The sequence below is a fragment of the Gopherus evgoodei genome, chromosome 18 (genome assembly GCF_007399415.2).
Source record: "Gopherus evgoodei ecotype Sinaloan lineage chromosome 18, rGopEvg1_v1.p, whole genome shotgun sequence".
NCBI classification, from domain to species: domain Eukaryota; kingdom Metazoa; phylum Chordata; order Testudines; family Testudinidae; genus Gopherus; species Gopherus evgoodei.
In genome coordinates this window covers 17,898,461-17,919,878 of record NC_044339.1, presented here as the reverse complement: position 1 = coordinate 17,919,878, position 21,418 = coordinate 17,898,461, and the positions used below count along the sequence as shown (strand labels likewise).

The 21,418-nt window shown below is 44.6% G+C and overlaps 1 protein-coding gene across 6 annotated transcripts in view; it reads right to left on the bottom strand.

Annotated features, from left to right (window-relative positions):
- The window catches only part of PLCH2 (phospholipase C eta 2), a 323,217-nt gene that overhangs the window by 81,962 nt on the left and 219,837 nt on the right, over positions 1–21,418 (bottom strand). For all 6 annotated transcript variants that reach the window (XM_030537215.1, XM_030537214.1, XM_030537218.1 and 3 more), the window contains 3 exons: positions 17,493–17,639; positions 12,349–12,592; positions 10,006–10,135 (listed from right to left, as the gene is read on the bottom strand). In XM_030537215.1, coding sequence (XP_030393075.1) covers positions 10,006–10,135; positions 12,349–12,592; positions 17,493–17,639 — 521 coding nt within the window. The remainder of the gene's footprint in view (positions 1–10,005; positions 10,136–12,348; positions 12,593–17,492; positions 17,640–21,418) is intronic.

Below are 21,418 nucleotides of genomic sequence, written 5' to 3'. Positions count from 1 at the left end.
CACAACAAACTGCAAGCCTAAAGAATGCATATACAGAAATTCTGCAGGTGTGTATTGTAGCACTATTTCCCTTGACCCCACTGACGCACCCACAAAAGTGGCCCGTGTAAATATAGCTGTTAATTTGCATGTCAGTTTATGGGAGCTAGCTGTGAAAAGACCCCTCACGTTCACAAACTGAATAAAGGAGAGCTCCACTGCCATAAAGTGTCTCATAAAAAAGAACAGCTGATGTGAGACATAAGGTTTTGTGCCTAATGAAAAGGACTAATCAAATCTCCCAGAGCTGCTGGGCTGAGCAATACCAATGGCATAGCTTTAAAAAGATTATTCAGAACAAATGGTCCACCCTTCCCTCAGGTAATCCCTCTCTAAAAATTAATTCTGAACAGTCTATGATGGGCAGATGGAGGGAAAAATACTTTGTACAATGCAGGCATATGAAATATGCAAAACGAGCTCTGTTTAATGAGCAGGGCAGATAAGGCAGAGTAAAGTCAATACAATGGCATAAGACAACTTTGGGGTATAATGAAAAAAAGCCATTCATCCAGAACAGACAGCAGCAGATCTCCTGAACAGCGAGAGTAATCCTAATGCAGTTCAGTGCTTCTGTCTAGAGTCCACCACATCAACACTGAAGTTTCAATTCAAGTTGAGCAGCCGTTACGAAGAGGAGAGGAGAGAAGGGGAAAAAAAACCAACTAGTAAATCATAAGGATTAAAAAGAGCCCCTTGAAGGCCTTAGGGTTCAGTTGCTTTGTCTGAAGACACATTATCTGATTGTATCTGGATGATGCTTTGGAATGAGCTCCGAAGTCTCCAGTAAGGCATACATACTGATGATGCCAGGGGAAAAGATAAGACAGCTGCAGAATACATTAGTGGTACTGCTGATCTGAGTCAGCTGGTGCACACCTCTGCTGCAGTGTCTGTAAAAATCAGGACCACTATCAGCCATAGACGAACTTTGAGAAACGTTGGAAGGCAAAACACTCAGACATCAGCCTGAATCATAAAATTCAGAGACCAGAACCCATCAAAAGCTTAAGAGTGTTCAAAATCCAAACTCAGAACTGAATTTTGTTTGCTGAGCATGGGCCCCTCAAAAAACACTCTTATGGAAGATCTCAGTCCAATGAACATCTCCCACCAAAGGCGCAGCGGTCAGGTCAGACCTCACCAAGCATTCAAATGGAGAAGGGTCCTGTAGATGGTTTAGGAAACAGCTAGTCCAGCATCATCAAACTTGATCAGTCAGACAAGTCTGGGAATGCTGAGCTACTTCGGGTATGCCTACACTGCAATCAGGCAGTGTGACTGCAGCACGGGTAGGTTAACGCCACCTACCTGAACTAACAATAACAGTACAACTACTGCTTAAGTATGTAGCCATGGTGCAGGGAGCCACCTATGCTGTTGTGGCTTCATTGCTATTGTTACTGGAGCTAGATCTGGGTATGTCTACACACCTCCTCACTGTGGCGTGGTCATACCCTTAGGTTACAACAACTCCAGATGCCTCCATTCCAGACTATGAGAAAATGCAGCTGGCAGTTTGGCAGATGGCAGGCAGAACAACGCACTATCCAGCCAGATGCCGCATGTGCTGATCTTTTAGGATAGCTCTGAATCAGCACCTCCCATCCTTAGTCTCACTTGGTCCCATTCTTATGGACGTGCCTGTCAGCGAGGATGGAGAATTAACTCCTTGACTTGACAAAATGGGAAATGTGTCTTGTTGCAGAGGCATGAGAGAGGGAGAGAGCGGGAGAGATGAGAATCAAAATTGCTCAGTAATTATCTTGCTAGGGTGGTGCTAACTGACTCCTTTCCTGAAGGGAGCTCTGTGTAGCTGGGCAGCTTGTCTCTCTCACCAACAGAAGTTGGTTCAATAAAAGATATTACCTCACCCACCTGGTCTCTCTCATATCCTGGGACTGACACAGCTACAACAACATTGCATACATTCTTTCCCAGTGTCAGACACCTGTGCTCATTTACCATACAGAGCTTACCCATCCCTTTCAGGCATTGTCCTTTGGAATTAAACTGCTGCATTATCAAGCCAGGATGTACGTCTCTAGCATAGTATCAGGACTGAAGATCCCACAGACCTGTTTGAGCTCCTCCCACATCCCCCACTTTGTTTTCCAGCAATTGAGTTGTAAGCCAGTTGCTTTGCACATTTTTGCTGTAGACAAGCCTAAGCACATTACAAATCAGAGACCGAAAGTTTCAGGCTTCTTGTACAGTCCAGATAACACTTCTTCGCTGCATTCCCTTGGCCTGGTGCCAGGAAGGCTGCAGTTTTATCAGTTAGTTGGGAAAGGTCTCAGGGAACATAACACACCAAGACCACAGACAACAGCACTGAACTAACAGCACAAATTCCATTTAGAAGTCCCAGGGTTAAGTACCCATGCACAGCTAGCTCTCCAAGAACAGGGCAAAACTGAAAATCCTTGGTTTACCCAGAGAGAGACTCTCAATATGTTATCAGTGATACATTATCAGCTTCCTAGTCTATTCTCAGTCCCCGAGGAATCCACATACACTTTCTAACTCTTGCTTGCCCTGGATGTTAGATTTCTATTTAGCAGCTGACACTTTACCAACTCTTGAATTGTAGCAACCACAACACTGAAGCCAAATTTTGTGTAGGCTCTGAAATGGTTAATAGAATTAGGTGCCAGTGTAAAACAGGTCAATCAATGCAGAGACACTGAACTTAAAGGAGCCCAGTGAAACTTATCTGAATGTACTTGTAAGCAAAACCTTGCTAATAATAAAACTGCACTCTTCCCTCCTCCCACCATGAATGAATGGAGGGGAGGTGCAGCAAACATACAACACTAATCTCCTTTAAAAATAAAGTTCCGGGTAGAATTAAAACACACCACTTTAATAAAAGCGGGCATTCATCTGAGTCAGTGAAAAGATATTAACTAGAAAAACTGAACCCAAGGGGACTGCCTTCAAACCCCATGTATGATGTACAATGTTAGTTTTACCAACATTCTGTTTAGTTCTTTCGTTAGCCAAGACAGAGATTTCTGCTTTGATTAGGCAATTCAAGGCTGCTTAATATCAGGAATTTTATATCACAGAACATCAATTACATCCACAATTCAGACCAGGCTGCTCTCATTTATACACTTTCATATGGAAAAGGCACATCCATTTTTTCCTCCCTTAACAGGATTTCTAAAGTGCCTGGCATATATAATTATTGCCATACATCTGAAACTATTAAGACAAGAGTCTAGCATGCTACTAATAGAAACCCGTACTCTAGTCACAGAGGTTTTACCAGTCTCTACCCTTTGGCTCCCATCAATCTGAATGAGTTACCCTAGAAAGCGACTCCCTTTAATCCACTAATTTTAATGAGTTTCTGAAATTTCATTTTCCACAGTGCTGCATTTGTGAGCGTGGTATTTGCTGGCATCACAAAGAAGTTTTATTAAAACATTATTAAAATGTTCTGCCAGGTACAGAGACACCATCTCCCCCCTTCCCAAAAAGCCTCATTACAATCCAGCACAATTGATGAAAGGACAGGATTCTCAATGGAGCAGAAGTAGATGGTGCACAGGGTCGAATAACACAGGTATCAGCAGATTATAGTGTTGCCAGGTGAAATGCATATTAATAGATGTATGAGTATTATCTTCCCACTGCCAAGGCTTTGTTCTCCAACAAGCTTTTGACAAGGGCCTCTTGTGTGCGCGGACACGTACATGTTTCTACAAAGCTTTTTAGCCTGGCATCTGCCCTCAAATGGGAGTAAATGCACTGAAGTGTATGGGACCATTGGGCTAAAGGTGGGGTAACTAGATGCATGTGCGCACCCATGTGCTCAAGTGGACTCAGCACACTTGCTTTAAGCTAAATGTAAAGCTGCTCACGAGGAATTCAGGCCCCAGGTGGCATTTAATGGCATTTAATGGCCTTCTGTGGCATGTGTTAGGGTCAGAAGCCCTACCACACCCGCTCAGGAGCCCAGCACCCCCAGAGGTGCTACAGACCCTCTTAGTGCTCAGACACTGCAAGGATATGGATGCAAGTGTGTCAGGAATACTGTGTGGGGAGGATGGGGAAAACCTTTACGCTAATGTGCAGGGCTGGCCACAACCTAACTAGGTTGCCAGGGTTTCCATGCAGCTCAAGCTTATTTCTCAGTTGAGAGGTATCCCCTGTAGTGCTGTGAGCCCAGACTTTGCACTAGTGCACAAGTCCCAGAACAAACCTACTAAGTTTCAATTTGCACGTGTGTTTGATTCATCTGAAACAGCGCAGACGGTTATAAATATCAGGGCTATGATGGCCAAAGCTGACCAGGGGAACAGAGTGCCCAATTCTCCTGGGCACCTTTGGAAAAAAGTCTCAGCCCAGAGTTTTAAAATCCCTCCTATTTTATTCATCCTAGACTTCATTCAGTAACACAGACAAACTTGCTGGGTGTGGGAGGTTTACAGTTGAAAGACATCACTATAAGCAGCTCCTGTCCTGGTTTTTCCATCTTTTAGCTGTGAGCTGTTATCAGTGCAGCAATTTCTATACCTGCAAGACACCAGAGACACTGAAGTTTATAGGTACAATATATGCCTATGTATATGCTAGGGTAACCTGTATTTTGCAGTTGCTGGAGGTTTCTCAGCCTCTGCAATAGCTTCTCCGTCCCTCACCCCGTCCCTGCGCTCCTGAAAGCCACAGAACCATTCTGTTTTTCATGCTCCAGTTGAGCAAATCCTACCATTGTATATCCATAGAGGAATCTACACTGGACACAAGAGACAGCAGGGCAGGCTTTAGCATCAGCTGTCAGCAGGATGAAGAAAACACAGCAGGAAAAGTTGCAGGCTAAAAATATTTTCTGCCCAGAGGCACCAGAATAAATCTTCTACCACAGTAAGGAGGCAGGGGAAGGAATTCAGAGGTGGCGTCTTCTCTCCCCAGATCATTTCCAAAGTACCACCTTGCCCCTGCCTCCCCTCCTCCTTTTCCTATAAAACTCAAGGGAAAAACCAAAATCATAAGCCATAAATCCTCAAAGGCTGCTTGTGGTGGGTGTGAGGGTAATGCTGCCTTCCAGTCAGCAAGGGGTTAACTTTGCCTTCCTTTCCCTCCCCAGTTGCATGGGCACTCTAGCGAAGAGCAGAAGGAGAGGAATCCAGAATGGCACGCACACGGGTACCGAGGGCTGGGAAACCCAGCTGGGCAGGGGTGTTTTTGTTCTGGCTGGGATGTCTAAAACAGATTGATTGACTTGATTTCTGCTGGGTCACACCAGCAGTTAGGGTAGTCTCCACTACCCGCCAGATCAGGGGGAAGCGATCCATCTATCGGGGATTGATTTATCACGTGTAATCGATCCCCAGTCACTCTCCCGTCGACTGCTGAACTCCAGCTCGGCGAGAAGCGGAAGCAAAGTCAACAGGGGAGCCACGGCCGTTGATCCAATGCCACGAGGACGCGAAGTAAGTAATTCTAATTCGCTCTAAGATACATCGACTTCAGCTACACTATTCTCGTAGCTGAAGTTGTGTATCTTAGATCGACACTCCCCTCCCCCAGTGTAGACCAGGCCTGTGAGTAACAACAAACAGGCAGCTCAAGCAGGGGCAGTAAGGGCTATCCGTGAAGATACCTATTCACACAGGGTCTGCATTGCAAGGGAAAATCTAACTCTGCTCCCACCCTAGGGCAATGTTACAACTAGTTGTTAATGTTCCTAGTGCCTTTCATTCGAGGATCTCCATGCACTGCCCAGACAGCGAACCTATGCACCACTCAAGTCCTGCCAATAGGATTTAAGCAGTGTCTAGTCCTCTGCACAGGGTTGTATTTCACCCACAGACATGCAGTGGGTCAGTGGTAGAGCTGGTCAGAGAACACAGAAGCCCCAGTTACAGAAGTCCCTAGACAACATGCCAGGGAACATTGGACTACAGAGATTGGCACTGAATGGTTACAGGAAGATCATTTTTGGGCTCCTCCCAACTGAGACGCAAAGCATCAGAGCTCAGTCAAGGAAGGTCTCATGGCACAGTGACCACCACACTAGGATTTCAAAGGAATCTGGTAGCAGTTCAAACCGCACTGTGCCTCAGCTGCATTTCCCCTGACTGCAGTTTGGAATGGTTTTCACCCAACTGATTACATATACAGGTCAAAAGCAGTTTAACACTGGCAATGACTCCAAGATTCCTTGTTTGTCTAGCTACAGAGCAAGAGGAGAGGCTCACTATGTCAAGGCAGATTCATTCCAGTCCTATTGGACCAACACAAGCACAGAGAGTCCAGAAGGCTGGATAGAAAAACTCTTGGAAGATGAAGGGATGGACTTGGAGAGAAATCTTTCACCACTGAGTCTTAAACCGGTTGCAGTCTGTACAAGAGCTGTACAAGTCTGCACAAGAGCTGGAGACACTACCTGGACAAACAGTAAGAGAGGAAGGATGGTCTAGTGGTTAGGGCACTAATCTAGAACTTGGTAGACCTGGTTCAATTCCCTGCTCTGCCACAGATTTCCCATGTGACCTTGGACAGGTGTAAAATGAGGATAATAGCACTGCCCTACCCCACTTGGGTGTTCTGAGGGTAACAACATTAAAGACTGAGGTGTCCAAAATCTCAGAGGGTCATTGGGAACTGAGTGCCTCGCTCCTTTGAAATCCCACCATTTAGATTTTTTTAAAACGTCCCTTCTCTCCAATTTCCAGCACATCAACAACAGCAAGGCCGCCTCTTTAAAATTCTGCTACTGTTGGCATGTTTCTGAGTGAGGCACATGGCATACAGCAAAGGCTGTAGTTATTTGCCTATTATAAAAACACCACACTGACTTAATTCCCATCAGGGTACCATGCAAATCAGCTTTTTGATCATTGGTGGAGGCAAAGATGTATCTTTAATCCTCTCCTATTCAATTAGACAATAAACTGGGTCAAGGACAACAGCAGAACTAATTGCAAAGGAGTAGCTATCTGCATTGCAACAGACATGTATGCAGTGTTGTTGTAGCTGTGTCAACATGACATATATGGGTATCTGCATACTTGATACAACACTCCAACAAAAACAGAGATAGTAGCAGGTGTGATTGGAGGAGACCAAGTCAGTGACTGGACTTCAGATCAACAGGTTTGTCAAGAAAAATTTCTCTGCAATAGTCATACAGACACATGCTTTGGCCACATCTAGCAATGTTATCTTTGATATCTGGCTGCCTCAACAAGAAACCGTGATAAAGCAATTTAGCAGAAAGTTATCTGATATTGAGTGGGCTTCAAATTTTTTTTTTTTTGCCAGTGAATGTCTTTGGATATAAAAGAACCAGACTTTACACTTCTCTGCAGAGAAGTCTATCACCAAACCAGACTTTAAGAAACCATTTTTTACAGTGCTGCTGTATAAATGGGAGATATGACTTGTTAAGTTCTCCACTACGAAGGCTTCAGAGGACAGATCCTCAGCTGATGTCAATGGAACTAGGACAGTAACACCACCTGAGGACCTGACCCCAGGACAGGATGTGATGCTAAAACACATGCACCTTACAAATGTCCTTCCTTGATCAGAGAAGTTTTGGAGGAATCCTCTGCATCTTACCAGCAGAGTAGATTTTAAACAAAATATGCGAGACCCAGAGGTCAGCAACATCTCATTCCAATGAACAAAGATCTTATTGTAGTCAAGTTTCCTAACTGGTTTTATTTTTCCAGCAGCCATCTGTTAAGTGAGGACTTAATTTAGGATGTAAGCTATGTTTTCTGTTAATGTCTTGGCATGCTTTGAGGCTTTTTAAAGGGAAATTATTACAGTCAAGCTACAGTTTCCAAAATGAATTTGGTCCATATTCTACAAGACAGGTTAGTGCACAAGTCCCAGGATGATGGTCAGAACAGGCACAGCCCAACAGAACTAGACAGTAGATCTCAGATTCAGGGCTCCTGAAAAAACACCAATGCCACCTCTTCAAAAAAAAAGAAAAAAAAAGTTTCTACTCTACTATAGTCCCTGGGGTGATGTCTAGTCTGAATTTTAATTAAAAACTAGCTTAATAGGTTCACCACCACACCAAGTAGCTGCCCACATACACAGAATTCACCACGAGGACCACAATTCAGCTCCTAAGGAGACTAACCCCTTCTCACCCAATCTTGCACATACAAAAAGAGGGTCCCATTAGTGGGCTTCTGGGTTTACTGCCTGGCAGCTTATGGGCGTATTTTCAACAGCAGGATAAAAATAGCAGGAATTTGGACAGCCATTTATCCCCTGTATTAAGCCAATCACATTCCCAATCTCTCTTATGCACACTCTCCCTCTCCTCACAGACAATCAATTCCTTTCACCTCACTCATTGCTCCCCATAGCCGGAACCTCTACAAGGGTATTTTAGCCCAACTCAAGTGGACATTTAAACAAAGATCAACTTCAAGCCCAGCCACAGATCTTTTCCTTCTCCACTGACTATAAGCAACATATTCTGGGCTAAGCACCCAGCCTGTAGGAGGAGAAAGGCTGGGCACTTTACTGGGCATCCCATAATTTACCCACTAGAAGCAGTGCAATTCACAGAGTGCTGTGCGAAAGGGAGCGTGGCCGTCATAATTACTCAACAGAGATCTGGCAGGAGGATTAAGACATCATTTGAAAGAACAGTCAGAGCACTTTGGAGAAAGGAGGAAATGCCAAGAGAGATCCCTGGAGTCAAGAGGGAGATAACTTCTTAACAACTCATGGGACCTAATTCTAGGCCAAACTTAAAGAAGATGAGGGACAGTGAAGAGGGAGGAAAGGGAGTGACAGAGAAGGAAAGTGAAGCCACAGCCCCACTGTTGCACACAGTAATCACCCCAAGCAGCTGTCCACAGCAATGCAATGACTTCCCTGTTTGCCAACAGCCTGGCATCATGCATGAGTCACTTCACTCTATTAAGCAACAGCACTTTGCTAGACCATTAAAATTAGGACAATTAGGTTGGTGAAATGGGGAATTAGCTACAGATCAGGTCACTGGAAACTGAGTCCCTCAGAGTGGGTAACTTTCAAAGTCATTGGACCTAAATCCAGGTTTTGCTAATTAAGGTGTTTCTCAGTCAATCCATAGGATCTTTAAGTTTGTATCTACATTTCCCTCCCATAGTACTCCTTCGGAGTAATTTCTTCCTTTCAATCTTGGGAATGGCACCCCAGTTATTTGTAGAGCAATAGTTCTGCTCACAGAAGTTACTTGGTGAGAGGCAGCAGCTGGCTTTTGGAAGAAGCACGTGGTTTGCGAGCACAGTCCACCTAGTCACCATCACCAAAGGAGCAGTCCATTGCACGTGGAAGAATGCCCATTTCACTCCACAGCTGGAAATGATCACGGATAATCAATGACCATAGAAGACCAGGTTTATAACAATACTGGTCAAATTTTGATACTCTGTGAGAGAAAGGGTATCATCCTACTCCATGAGTGGTCCCAACAAGTTCATTACTTCTGGAGTTAGAGGAATCATAAGACTGGAAGGGACTTCGATAGGTCATCTAATCCAGTCTCCTGCAGTCATGGCAGGGCTAAGTATTATCTAGACCGTTCCTGACAGGTGTTTGTCTAACCTGCTCTTAAAAATCTCCAATGATGGAGATTGAGATTCCTCCAATGAGGAAGGCATGGTTCAATGCAAGTAAGGGTATGGAAATCTGGCCCCAAGCATAGGAGGGTAGGGCATGGAAGCTGAGAGAGACAGATGCACTTTTCTTGTCCTTACACTGTAAAACTCCAGAAGCAACTTGGTGCAAGTATCTTTTCCCTTTGCAGCTAAGAATTTACTCATGACCTCTTTGTTTCCAGAGTTCTGACTTGCTGAAACGCACAATGCGGCATCCAGTGAGGGTACAAAAAGGAATTTGCTAGCGAAGCATTTACTCTCTCTCCTGTCGTGTTGCACATTAGATCTCTGCAGCTCAGCCCCTTCCCCCTTAGAAATAATCATTCTCACTTCTTACCTTAAACATTTGCTTGACTTTCTGTCGGGGGAGGTTCACATTCAGTTTGTGCATCAGCTGGAGCACCTCGTTAATACTCAAACTGCCATCACCATTCTTATCGGCCTCATCAAAGGTTTGCTTCAACCACATTTAACTGGAGTTAAGAAAGGCAATGGAGCATCAAGGGACCTTACTGAACATTATTTGGGCCTGTTCTATATCTAAAATGTTCGTGGACCTAATTCATACCCCTGAGAGATGTTGATACTTGATATTTCCATTGACCACTAAAATGTTCTGTTGACCTAACTACCACCTCTCAAGATGGTACATCTACTAGAGTGGTGGAAAGACCCCCTTCGTCACCGTAGAAAGTGTCAACTCTGCAGGTGCTACAGTGGCAGCACTACACATTAGTGGACTTCCTACTGAAACTATAAACCACACATAAAAATCAAAGAAATATAGCTGAAAGGGATCTCAAGAGGTCATGAAGTCTGACCCCCTGTGCTGAGGCAGGACCAGGTAAACCTAGACCATCCCAACAGGTGTTTGTCTAACCTGTTCTTAAAAATCTCCATTGACAGGGATTCCACAGCTTCCCTTGGAAGCTTTTTCAGGAGCTTAACTGCACTTACAGTTAGAAAGATTTTCTTAATATCTAACCTAAGATAGTTTAACTAGAAAAACAATAAAGCAGCTCTATTGCCCATGAACTAGATTTGTCACTGGGAGTTCTGAAAGCCTAAGCCGGATATAAAACCCCCCTAATCCAAATGATGCAAAGGCACCTCAGGTGCTGTACACAAGCTTTCAACAGGTTCCCAGCACTTTTCCTCGCTGGCACTCGTTAAACAGCTTATTGGTCCCAAAAAGAGCTGAAGTTCTTTGCAGCCTTCCTGAAGGCTGACAGTTTGTCACATACCTTGTTATGGTGCCTCTTTCCCAGGCTAGGATCTCAGACTGCTCAACCTAACGCTGCCTTGAGCTGTTAGCTAAAGGGACCCCAATGCCCTTTTCTTCTGACCAGCACAAGAACATTCCCCCATAAAGGGAAATAATAGCTGGCTACGTGCAATAGTAGGGGACAGGCTTTCCTTTACAGAATAGGATCTAAGAAGCAGCAAAGGCTTCCTACCTGCCAGAGTTAACATCAGAGATACCGTACAGTGGCCATCACCAAAGAGACAATATTTGGCAAGTCTATAATCTGTTTCCTAGTCTAAGGACAGGGAAAGAAAATGATGGCATCTCGGAGAGATCTCACTCTGTGGTCACTAGCAGTAAATTCGGTCTTACGGTGGTGATCACAGTAGACACTCTGCAATAGACCAGCATGGCGGAGTGATCCAGGTATTGCAATAAGCAGATATCGATGGTGCCTTTAGCATCTCAGCAGCAGCCCAGGGCCAGGATCTTACTGCCTAATTTGGGGTTTGATGTAGTTTTGTCCATGCAGACAATTTCCTCCTGTCCCTGATGTTAAGGTGTGGGAAGAGGATTTTGGTCTGCCTGCGCGTGAGCTTTAAATGATGCCTATTAAAATCCTGCTCATGTGAATCTTCTCAGCAGCAGCACTGGCTATTTACCCACAAATACACAATGAGAAATGGCTTTAAGCTCTGAACAAATATGAAATTAGGGTTGAATTCTGCAACCTGCAGAGATGAATAAGGCTGCACAGGGTCTAATTGAAGGCAGAATGTGGCCTTTAATTTTTTTAAATTCCATTCTCCCTCCACCATATGCCTAGCACAGGCCTCTAATCCTCTTGAAGGACTTTTGACATGCAAAGTGTCAGCTGTTGAGACTTTCCTGCAGGATGACAACTGGTGATAAGACACAGCACCCACTTTTTCCACCCCCCAGCCTCTCTCACTCATTTGCCCATTATTCTCAGCTCAGAAGGCTGAAAACTACCCGCTAAGGGTATTGTCAAAGACACAAAGGGCAGGTAGGAGCCCATCTCCCACTGAACATCAATGGGAGTCATGCACCTAATTTGTGCCTTTGAAAATATCCCTCTGGCTTTTTCAGGATGTGCGTGAGTGAAAAACAGAAAACAGGAGAGCGGGTGTGTGGGCTGAACTGGAGGAGGGGGTCCAAATGGGAGTGCGCAGAAGGGAGAAATCTCCTCTGGGATGAAACAGAGCATGGAACGCTGCACCCCATACTCAGGTGTGTAGGGCCCTTTGGAACAGGCGCATGTGATAGGACCCATTGTGCAACTCTATGCCTCACACTTGCTGCCAGTGAAATAAGCACTAAGGACAGCTTCACAAATCCCTTTAGGAGTGATACCGCCCCCCCCCCCCCCCCCCCCCCCCGCTAGACACCCTCCCCCACAGCACAGAAGGATATTGGTCTCTGGTCCTCTGCCGTTTTGACAGGCTGTCTTCATCGCTGATCCCTGCCATCAGGTACTTGAGCCCCGTGATCCAGGTGCGCGCCTCCTCCCCGCTGGAGGACACCAGGTCGAGAGACTCCATGTGGTCTCCATAGTAGATGCTGAAGCAGCAGTTGGGGTCGAAGCTGCCATCGGCGTAGCGCTGGAAGATCTCCGACTGCTTCCCCTCACACACCTCCTGCATGGAGTCAATGGAGACTAGAAGAACAAGAGAGGCAAGTGGCTTGTTACAAATGGTCAGTGGAAGATTATTAGTGTGTGTTAGTTACAATCAGACTCTTGGATGGAAAAGGATCCTTTTTTTTGTCCTAGAAAAACAAATCACCCTCTTTATCCTCATTGCTGAGCATTACCACTTGGCCAAGGACTTAACAAATGAGAGCTTTGACACTGGGGGGCGAGGCGTGGGGGAATGATTTGTAAGAAAATGTGCTCAGACAAGCAGCCAGATCTTATTTTAGTCTGAGAAGGTGAAGGGGCACGAGATAATCTGCATATTAATACAACAGGCTCTTATGACACACAGTTTAGTTTCCAGTACTCTCGTGCCTTTCCTTTAAGCTTTTGTAACCTGTCTGTATTGACATTCAATTGTTAGTGACTCTTTCCCACTATTCTTTGTGGACATATTCAGGTTTCTATATTCTCCAGCTAGATATAAAATCAAACACAGTTTGCACATTACAGTGGTTTCCCTATACCCAATCCATTGTAAAGAGAGCCTACACATTGTCTATGAAGGAGTCAGAAGCACATGCAGCCAGCCAGTCCCCGCCATGTCCTCACCAGCATTTACACAGGCATATGGAAATAGACAGGCTTTCTAAACACACACAGTATATTTTACAGTTTATCATGAAATGCAGCTGGATGCTATTTACGTAGATCCACCCAAATTTAGCCAGTCTTGCTACTTGGTTTCCTTTTTGCTGTTTCCACAGCACATGGGATTTCTTCATTCCTGTCCTTCACAGAGATAGACCCAAGCTGCAAAGTTTTGAGGCGGGATTCCCCAAATGTCAGATCTTGGAGTGTTGGCTTGAGCTCCATCTCCTCCCTCGAAGTGCAGTGTAGCGGCATCTTTTATTATTTTAATGCTTCTTCTCTGTAGCGCTTTTACCTTAAGAATAAACTAGGCTTGCATAAAAAGAGCTGTGTGGTATCTATAGCTCTGGGCACTTCATACTGTTGACCATCTCTGGAGAAAAAGCAGGCAGGCCTGCTTGGGAAGCCTGTCTTTGCTGGGAACACCACAGTACAGGCCGGGAACACCTCAGCCTGGAGATACCCCAGTCAGAAGGGAGAGATGTGCGTCTCCACCCAAGAGAGAAGTGATGGCAGGGTTGCAGAAGCCTAGGAGTGGGTGCCTTTACTGAAGGGAAATATAGGGGCAGTTACACTGCATTCTGACCTAAGTCATTTAGGGTGTCAGCATGTTGACCTCTAGGGAAGGATGAGCAGAGAGGAGATGGGGTCTTGTTATGCTGGGGGTCATTAATGGGAACTCATCAACTAGTTGTTTGATCTACAAACACAGTTGCAGAGATGCTTGAGGCCTGAGGCTGTGGCTGTGGAAAGAGCTGGCAGAGGTGTCCTACTGTCCCCATTTCTCTCCCTTTCTCCAAATCAGTAGGGTTCTAGCCACTGATACCTAGAACATGCTGTGAGGTTTGGAATGGATCAATAGGTCGGCAGGAGGGCTTCACCACCTCAAGAGCCAGGGCCTACACTGAAGAGAGAAGCAACACCGTCCACGTAGTAGTGTCTTCATTAAGTGCTACAGCGGCGCAGCTCCACCGGTTCAGCTGCAGCGCTGTAAATGTAGACAAGCCCAGAGCTCTTCTTCAGGTCTGGGAAAGGTCCTCTCAGTGTCACAAGAAAATGCAAATACTGAACAATCTGTTCCCCCTTGCATTTTGCTGTGACGCTGGGAGGACCTTTCCCAGACCCGAAGAAGAGCTCTGTGTGCCTCGAAAGCCTGTCTTGTTAACCAGCAGAAGTTGGTCCAGTAAAAGATATTACCTCACCCACCTTGTCTCTCTAATATTATAAATAGAGAAATGCTGCTGAGTTGGGTTTAAGGCCTTTGCAAGCTCAGCCAACAAGGGACACAGGCAGCAACAGAAGAGGCACATCCTAGTCTGTTGTGAAGCATCCTGTAAATCTTCTTGGCTAAGATTAAACACAGTATCAGTAGAACATCTCTAATGACGATAGTGCTTAGAGCCCTCGAGTGGGATCCATTGAGCTTGGCACTGTACATAGACAGAGAGACAGTCTCTGCACTGAGGAGTTATGATCTAGACAGACAAGACAGGCAAAGGGAGACAAAACAGAGAGGTGAAGTAACTTGCCCAGGTCACACAATAGCTCAGTGGCAGAGCCAGGATCAGAACCCAGGAACCCTGACTCTCTGACTATCCACTGAACCACACTGCCTTTCCTATATCCTAGTGCCACTTACTCAGGAACGAATTCTTGCCTTTGCAGGACTTGATCCAACTGAACATTAACATCTCTAGCTACCAGGTTCCTTCCTACATCTAGGTTTGGGAGTAAATTACCAAGATATTGGTAACGTTTGTCAACCCGCATTCCTCTTCCCCTTGAATATACAAATCTTGAAAAGCTATAGAATGCCCTTCCGTGTAATGAACCAGCGTCTAGCATCCACATGCACTCAGAGCCAGCACATCCCAGAATTATTTGAACAATTTGTTTCCCTTCTAAAGATCCTAGATCCGGAGCATCAAGAAGAGAAATTTTAACAATAAAATAAACCCCAGCACAGAATGTAATTTTGCAGATTACAGTGTCCTCCTGAGATTACAAGAAGCGTGGCTCTCCCTAGAAGCAGACATCTGTCTGCTATGGTATGTGTACTGTGCAGCTAGAGTGTATACATTACACAGATCTACACATGCCAGAAGTTTAAAAGATTTTAAAAAGGAAAAGTGTTGCAGCAGGGCAAAAATCCAAACTGCACCATTAACTGTTTCTAGGGGGAAAGCAGTTTAGCTCAAACTGACATAAGGAGAACATTTAAAATCCAACACAGACTCCAGTCCCAGGCAGAATTTCTTCATTTGAAATTAAACTAAGCAGAAAACACCAAATTTGTGTTTTGTTATATCACTGCCCTCTGGACTTACTGTTATTTAGCAAGGGGGTATGGAACAGTCACAGACACACACACAGCTCAAATAGCATTAGACAAAGCAAATGTCAAAACAGGAAATGCAAAAAAAAAGACTTAACATCCAGCTTATGAGCTTTCTGTGCTTGCTGACAGCACAACTCACGCCAAGGACAACGTAAACGCCAATCACAGCCTTTAATATTCCAGAGCTGTCTATTTATGTGCAGTCATTTTACAAAATGGGGCAAAAATTTAATACGTTGGACATTATCCAGGTGGCTCGGTACGCTAGTCAAAACTGGAAAGGGGCCGCACTTTCAAATGCTCATAAACCTCTCCCAGAGATGGTGGGCACTTTTGAAAAATCTATGCTAAAACAGACAAAGGAAGTATTATTATTCCCATTTCACAGATGGAAAACCTGAAACACAGAGAGATTAAATGACTTGTCAGAGGTCACAAAGCAAGTTTATTGCAGAGCCAAGAATTGAACCTAGATCTTCTACATCCTAGTCCACTGTGTCCCTAACCACTATGCAAGCACCCCTCTCAGACCAGGTGTCCTCCCTGTGCATCTTTACGTGCCAACAAACTGGTCACATGCAGAGATGCAGACTGTGCCAACATTGACATTCATATTTGTAGTTATAAAAGGGGAAACAATAAGGTTAATTTGGTCCCCAAGCTCCCCGTCTCCCTGCTCCTCCCCTCGACATGATGGTTGTCAGACACCTCTCTGCAGTGTTTCCTTGCCAGCACAGTTTCACACATCTCATTAAGTAGCTCTTGTTAAACAAATAATTGAAGTCCCTGTTTTCTTGCAGGTTACAACTTGTGTCTGTGAAGCAATCATTGCTTTTCAATCATTTATGCTTTCATTGGAGTGGATCAGCCACCATCTGGTGAAAAGAGACACTGAAAAAAACACAAACGCACACATGCACACATATTTGGGGAAAATATTACAAAGCAGCCCCCGTTAAAGAATGAAAGTCCCGACAGGAAACCCCTCTTATCCTTAGGCCACTGGGAGATGGGGTGGGGCCAAAAATGAGATGCAGCGTAGTCTAGTGGGTAGGGCACTGGCCCAGGACTCAGGGGAACTGAGCTCTGTTACTGACTCTGCACTGACTGGCTGGGAGACCTTGAGCAAGTCCCCTGTGCTTCCCTTCCCAACCTTCGTCTTGTCTATTTCAATTGCAAGCCCCTTGTGGCAGGGAACCTCTCACTATCTTTTTCTCCAGCATCTAGCACAACTGAGCCTCGATTTCAGTGAGGGGGCTTTCAGCATGACTGTAATAAAACACAACATGTAGCTGAATGCAGAGACATATCAGCCCTTAGAGCCAGAACACACAGCAGGATCTGCGAGGGTAGAACCCTGTGTCTGAATGGATCCTGATGGACTCTAATGGGGTTTTGTCCCCATAGGCCTGGTTGCAGGACTGGGGATCTTTATTTGCAAACCAATAATCCCTGTCTTTCTGGTGAATGATAAACCCTACAAGAGCAGCCTCAACCCATCACACAACTGGTCCATGTGACCTCAGATCCTGCCTCCAGCAATGACCACTAGCAGGTGCTTCAGAGGAACGTTGCTTCAACCATAAATACAGCTAGTGAGCCGTGCTGTATGGGATATGGAGGTGGAGGGGAATATCCCTTCCTTCTCCCACAGACATTTTTAGTGAAGACCCAAACCTCCAACTGCAGACACTCCTAAATCTGGGGTTATTCACACAGAATTTGCTTGGAGCTCATCTCCAAGTGTCGGGTTATTTTAGCCCTCAACTAGCAGAAGTGTTAACAACATTCATACAAGTCAGGCACAGTCCTGTCAATCCAGCCACAGGATTTGCCTTGGTCATCTTCCATGTTACCGAACCCCTCATGTCGGCTGTTCGGTACCAATGCAAACCTCTCATTCTCAGCAGAAAGGCCTGGATGGCCGGCACTTACTTTTGGCTTTCTCATTCTTTCGCGATGGTCTCCAGCGAATACACGACTTGTGCTCATCAAGGTAATAGAACCGGACTAGTCCTTTGGAACTGCCCCGGAGTTTGATCATCTGGGTACCAGCTTGCATAGAGCTCATACATCTTTCCACTGGAGAGAGAAAAATAAAAGACAGCCTGAGTTAGACACAAGACTGAAATTCTTCAAAATTGTGAAAGGCACAATCTGCAGTTAGGCACTCAAATGCCCCAGGAAGTCAAAATGGGAGGTTCTTTGGCCTCAGTAGCACAGGAAGTCAGACCAGATGTTCACAGGGATCCCTTCTGGACGACAGCTCCCAGCTGTGCCTCTGAAAAGCTCCACCTACATGTCTAAGGTGGAATCCACTGCAGCGCAGGTCAGCACAAGGTCTAGGCACCACTTAAGTTGGACTTTTTTGATGTCCAGGCCTTCTGCTGACTCTGCACAGGGGGGAATTTCAACCTTTAGGTCAAATGATCAGCAGATATAAAACTGACAAAACTGTTACCATCAGTGGAGCTACACAGATTTACACCAACCAGCTGAGAGCTGACCTTTAAACTTCCAACTGCTTCTTTGGCAAAAAGAAACCCCCCCCATCCCCCCATTTCTCACTGCAACGTCAGAAGTTTTGGGCAGCAGCATCCCCAGTTAGAAATAAATTTGCTTCCTGGGAAGTGGCTGAATTAGCATCCTGCCTACCCAGAGCCCAATTAACTAAAGGGAAAAAAATTTAATTACCCAACTTGGCCACTCAGAATATAGCAAATATTCTGGAACCCAATAAATAATTCACAAAAGTCCTTAGTGTACAAATTGCTTTAGAAATAAACTGTTTTTCACTATAGAGAGGAGGCATTAAAAATTAACAGCACAAAGGTGATTAGAAACACACACTGGATTCAATTTATTTATTTATTTTTTGAAAGGACCATCTGCTAAGATGAAGGCGGCCTCAGAGGCTATATTCTTATAAAAGAGTCTGAAGTTATCTTCTGTGTAATGCTAAGTGCCTTGTACGATAGCCAGAGAGATGCACAGCTGAACAAAGCATTCCAAAACAGTTCCCTCCACCTCCCTAAATGTGCTGCTCTTCGAAAAAGCAACAAATCAACTTTGCTCTACTGCTACCTCCTGCATCCCATCATTAGGAACCGAGCAGCGAAAGCTGTGAGTCAGTTTGATGCTCAAGTGATTATTACTAGAGCTTGGTAATTGTTCGCAGCTCACCACAGTACTAATACTGCCACCACGCTCATTCTCATTATGCATCATATACTTCCGTAAGATTTAAAAAAAAATCCCAACATGCATCACTCTCTGCACTGCTGTGAGTCAGATGCCAATATTCTCAGGCTCATTTCATGTTAACGGGCCATCTGAGCCCAATGTTAAGGTAAGTTAGTAGATAAAAATGAGAGAGATTTATTCATAAAAAACAGCAATACGAAGCAGTGGCTAAGTCTGCGAGGGGGTGAGTTTCTAATGTGCCAACTTAAAAAAAATAAAAATTGAAGATAAAGATGCAGTTGCCTCTCTCTGAATGCTCTGGTTACAGCTCCGAGCTCTGAACTCCAGCAGACAATAAAGCACTCCCATCTGCTGCTGAACTATTCAAGGGAGGATCATTAAACTTTGTCTGCTTACAGCTGTGACAGTCAGATAGCAAAAAGCAGCACAAGCTGGCTTCTCCGAGAATATTTAATCCAGTTCAAGGTGCTCAATGGCCTGGGCCCAGGGTATCTAAAAGATCAACTAAAGCTCCAGGATGAAGATTGTGGTCGACAGATCCGCTCCTCAAGCGCACTGGAACTTTCTACCATTGGGGTAAAAAAGGTTATTTGTGCAGGAGACAGAGCTTTCTCAGGAGCCAGCCCAAGACTTTAGCCTGAACTGTCCCAGGGACTAAGGATCCAAACCGGTCCTCCTTCTACACAGTGCTGTGCTTCGCACTTTTCCTTGAGCTCCCTTCTCTAACAAACAGAGCAAGGTGTGTAATATATATTTTAAAAACATCCAAACCATAAAAAACAAAAAACCTCAACTGCACCCTCTTCTCCGGCTGGGCAGAGGAGGAGAGAACAAAACACGGGACACATGCGAGCCACGCTGCTTGATGCCCTGATTGGAAGGCACTCAGATACTACAGTGACGAGCACCTATAAGAACCTATACAGGATAGAAAACAAGAAAAAGCAGTAAGAAAAATCAAAACCCCACATCTGTTTTCATGCAGATTTGAAAAATAGGAGTTCGTGGAACACTTTATAGTTAGGGTGAAAGTATTAAAATGTTGACTGAATGCCCAGTACTGCACGAGGCCCAGAGTGAAGACAGTCCTTGCCCAAAAAGCACTTCAAGTCTAGAACCCAGATCCTGCAAACACTTACACAAATTAGTCAACTTTTAGCATGTGAGCAGTCCCAGTAAAACGTCTCATGTTGCTTAGGTATTTGCAAGTCTGGAGCCTAAAGTCTAGTGGTCCAATACTATGTAACATACTGTACGTAATTGAAGCTTAGAAGACAAACGTTTATCCCCCCCTCTCTGATGTCTGCAGATTTGAATAGAAGAGAAACCACATCAGAGAACCACTGTGATAAGTGGAATAGAACAGAACCACCCCTAGGTTTGCAATACTAAAACTATTTCCAAATGTTGGCAAGTCTCAGCTAAACTCACTCCCATAATTTAGGGCAAGATCAGGAGAAAACATTAAGCTGTTAGAAGTTTCTGGCATAAAATGCATGAAAGTTCAGAGGCAAGACTGATTTGCAGTCCTCAACTTGTCTGGTAGCACACTAGGGTACTCCAGCATGCACTGCACTTTGTAACAAAGTTTGTAAAGAAGAAATAAAATTAGGAATATTTTGGTATGGTTTGAAAGGAGAGAATAAATAAAATCAATAAAAATATAAAAAAGAATCGGGAACAAATAAATAAAATCAATAAAAATATAAAAAAGAATCGGGAACAAGCTTTTTGTCTGTTTGATAAGCAATGGAACAAAGATATGATTCTTTCCAAGTTAAGAAAAATCTTCAAATGTTGCACCCAATGCAGAAGTAAAGACACCTGTACTTGTGTAACATTCAGGCCACCCAGAGTCACAGAGGCGTTTCTTGTGCAACACTTTTATTTGTCATTCATGGGGCAGATTTTCAGAGGCATAAAAGATAGCGAGGCATTAGGTGCTTAACTGCTATTGAAAGTCAATCTGAGCGGGAGCCTAACTGCTCTTGTGTATTTAAACATCTATTCCCCCAGCCGTCTGGATTGGTGCAGGAGCTCCAGTAATAAGAGTTTTACTCAATGGTCATGTTTTGACTTTGACTCAAAGAAGCCAAGATTCAAAGGGGATGGGGGGGAAACAAGGCTCTTTTAGGTTAGACCATTAATGCTCTGGAAAGCCAAACTGGATTATCAGCTTTTCTTCTCCTCGCTTCTCTGGATTAACGCAAGTCAGTGAACCTCATATGTGTTGCTAGAGGCTTCAGAAGGAGAATGACTTTTTTCCTTCTTTCAAAGAACTCAAAAATGTCCACATTTGGGGTGAACAGGAGACAGCCCTTTCCCCATGGCACACACTGACTACGCTGATGGAGGCTGTAGAGGCCTCTAAAGACCATCAAAGGCTTTACTGTAGGGCATGAAGAGATAGTGCAGCACTTTGCCCCAGTAATTATCAGAATCAATAGCTTATCTGTCACCGGACAGGGTATACTTTATACCAAGGTGTTTTATGAGGAGAGGGACGGAGCACCGAGAACGATAGCTCAAGTGGAAAGGATAGGTGCAAATGTCATAGCGAAAGCTGCTCTTCTGTAATGTAATGAGTAGAAGTTAGAAGGGACCTATACAAGTGCCAAGCAAGGGTAATTATTGCAATGTATCAAGAAACTCTGCAT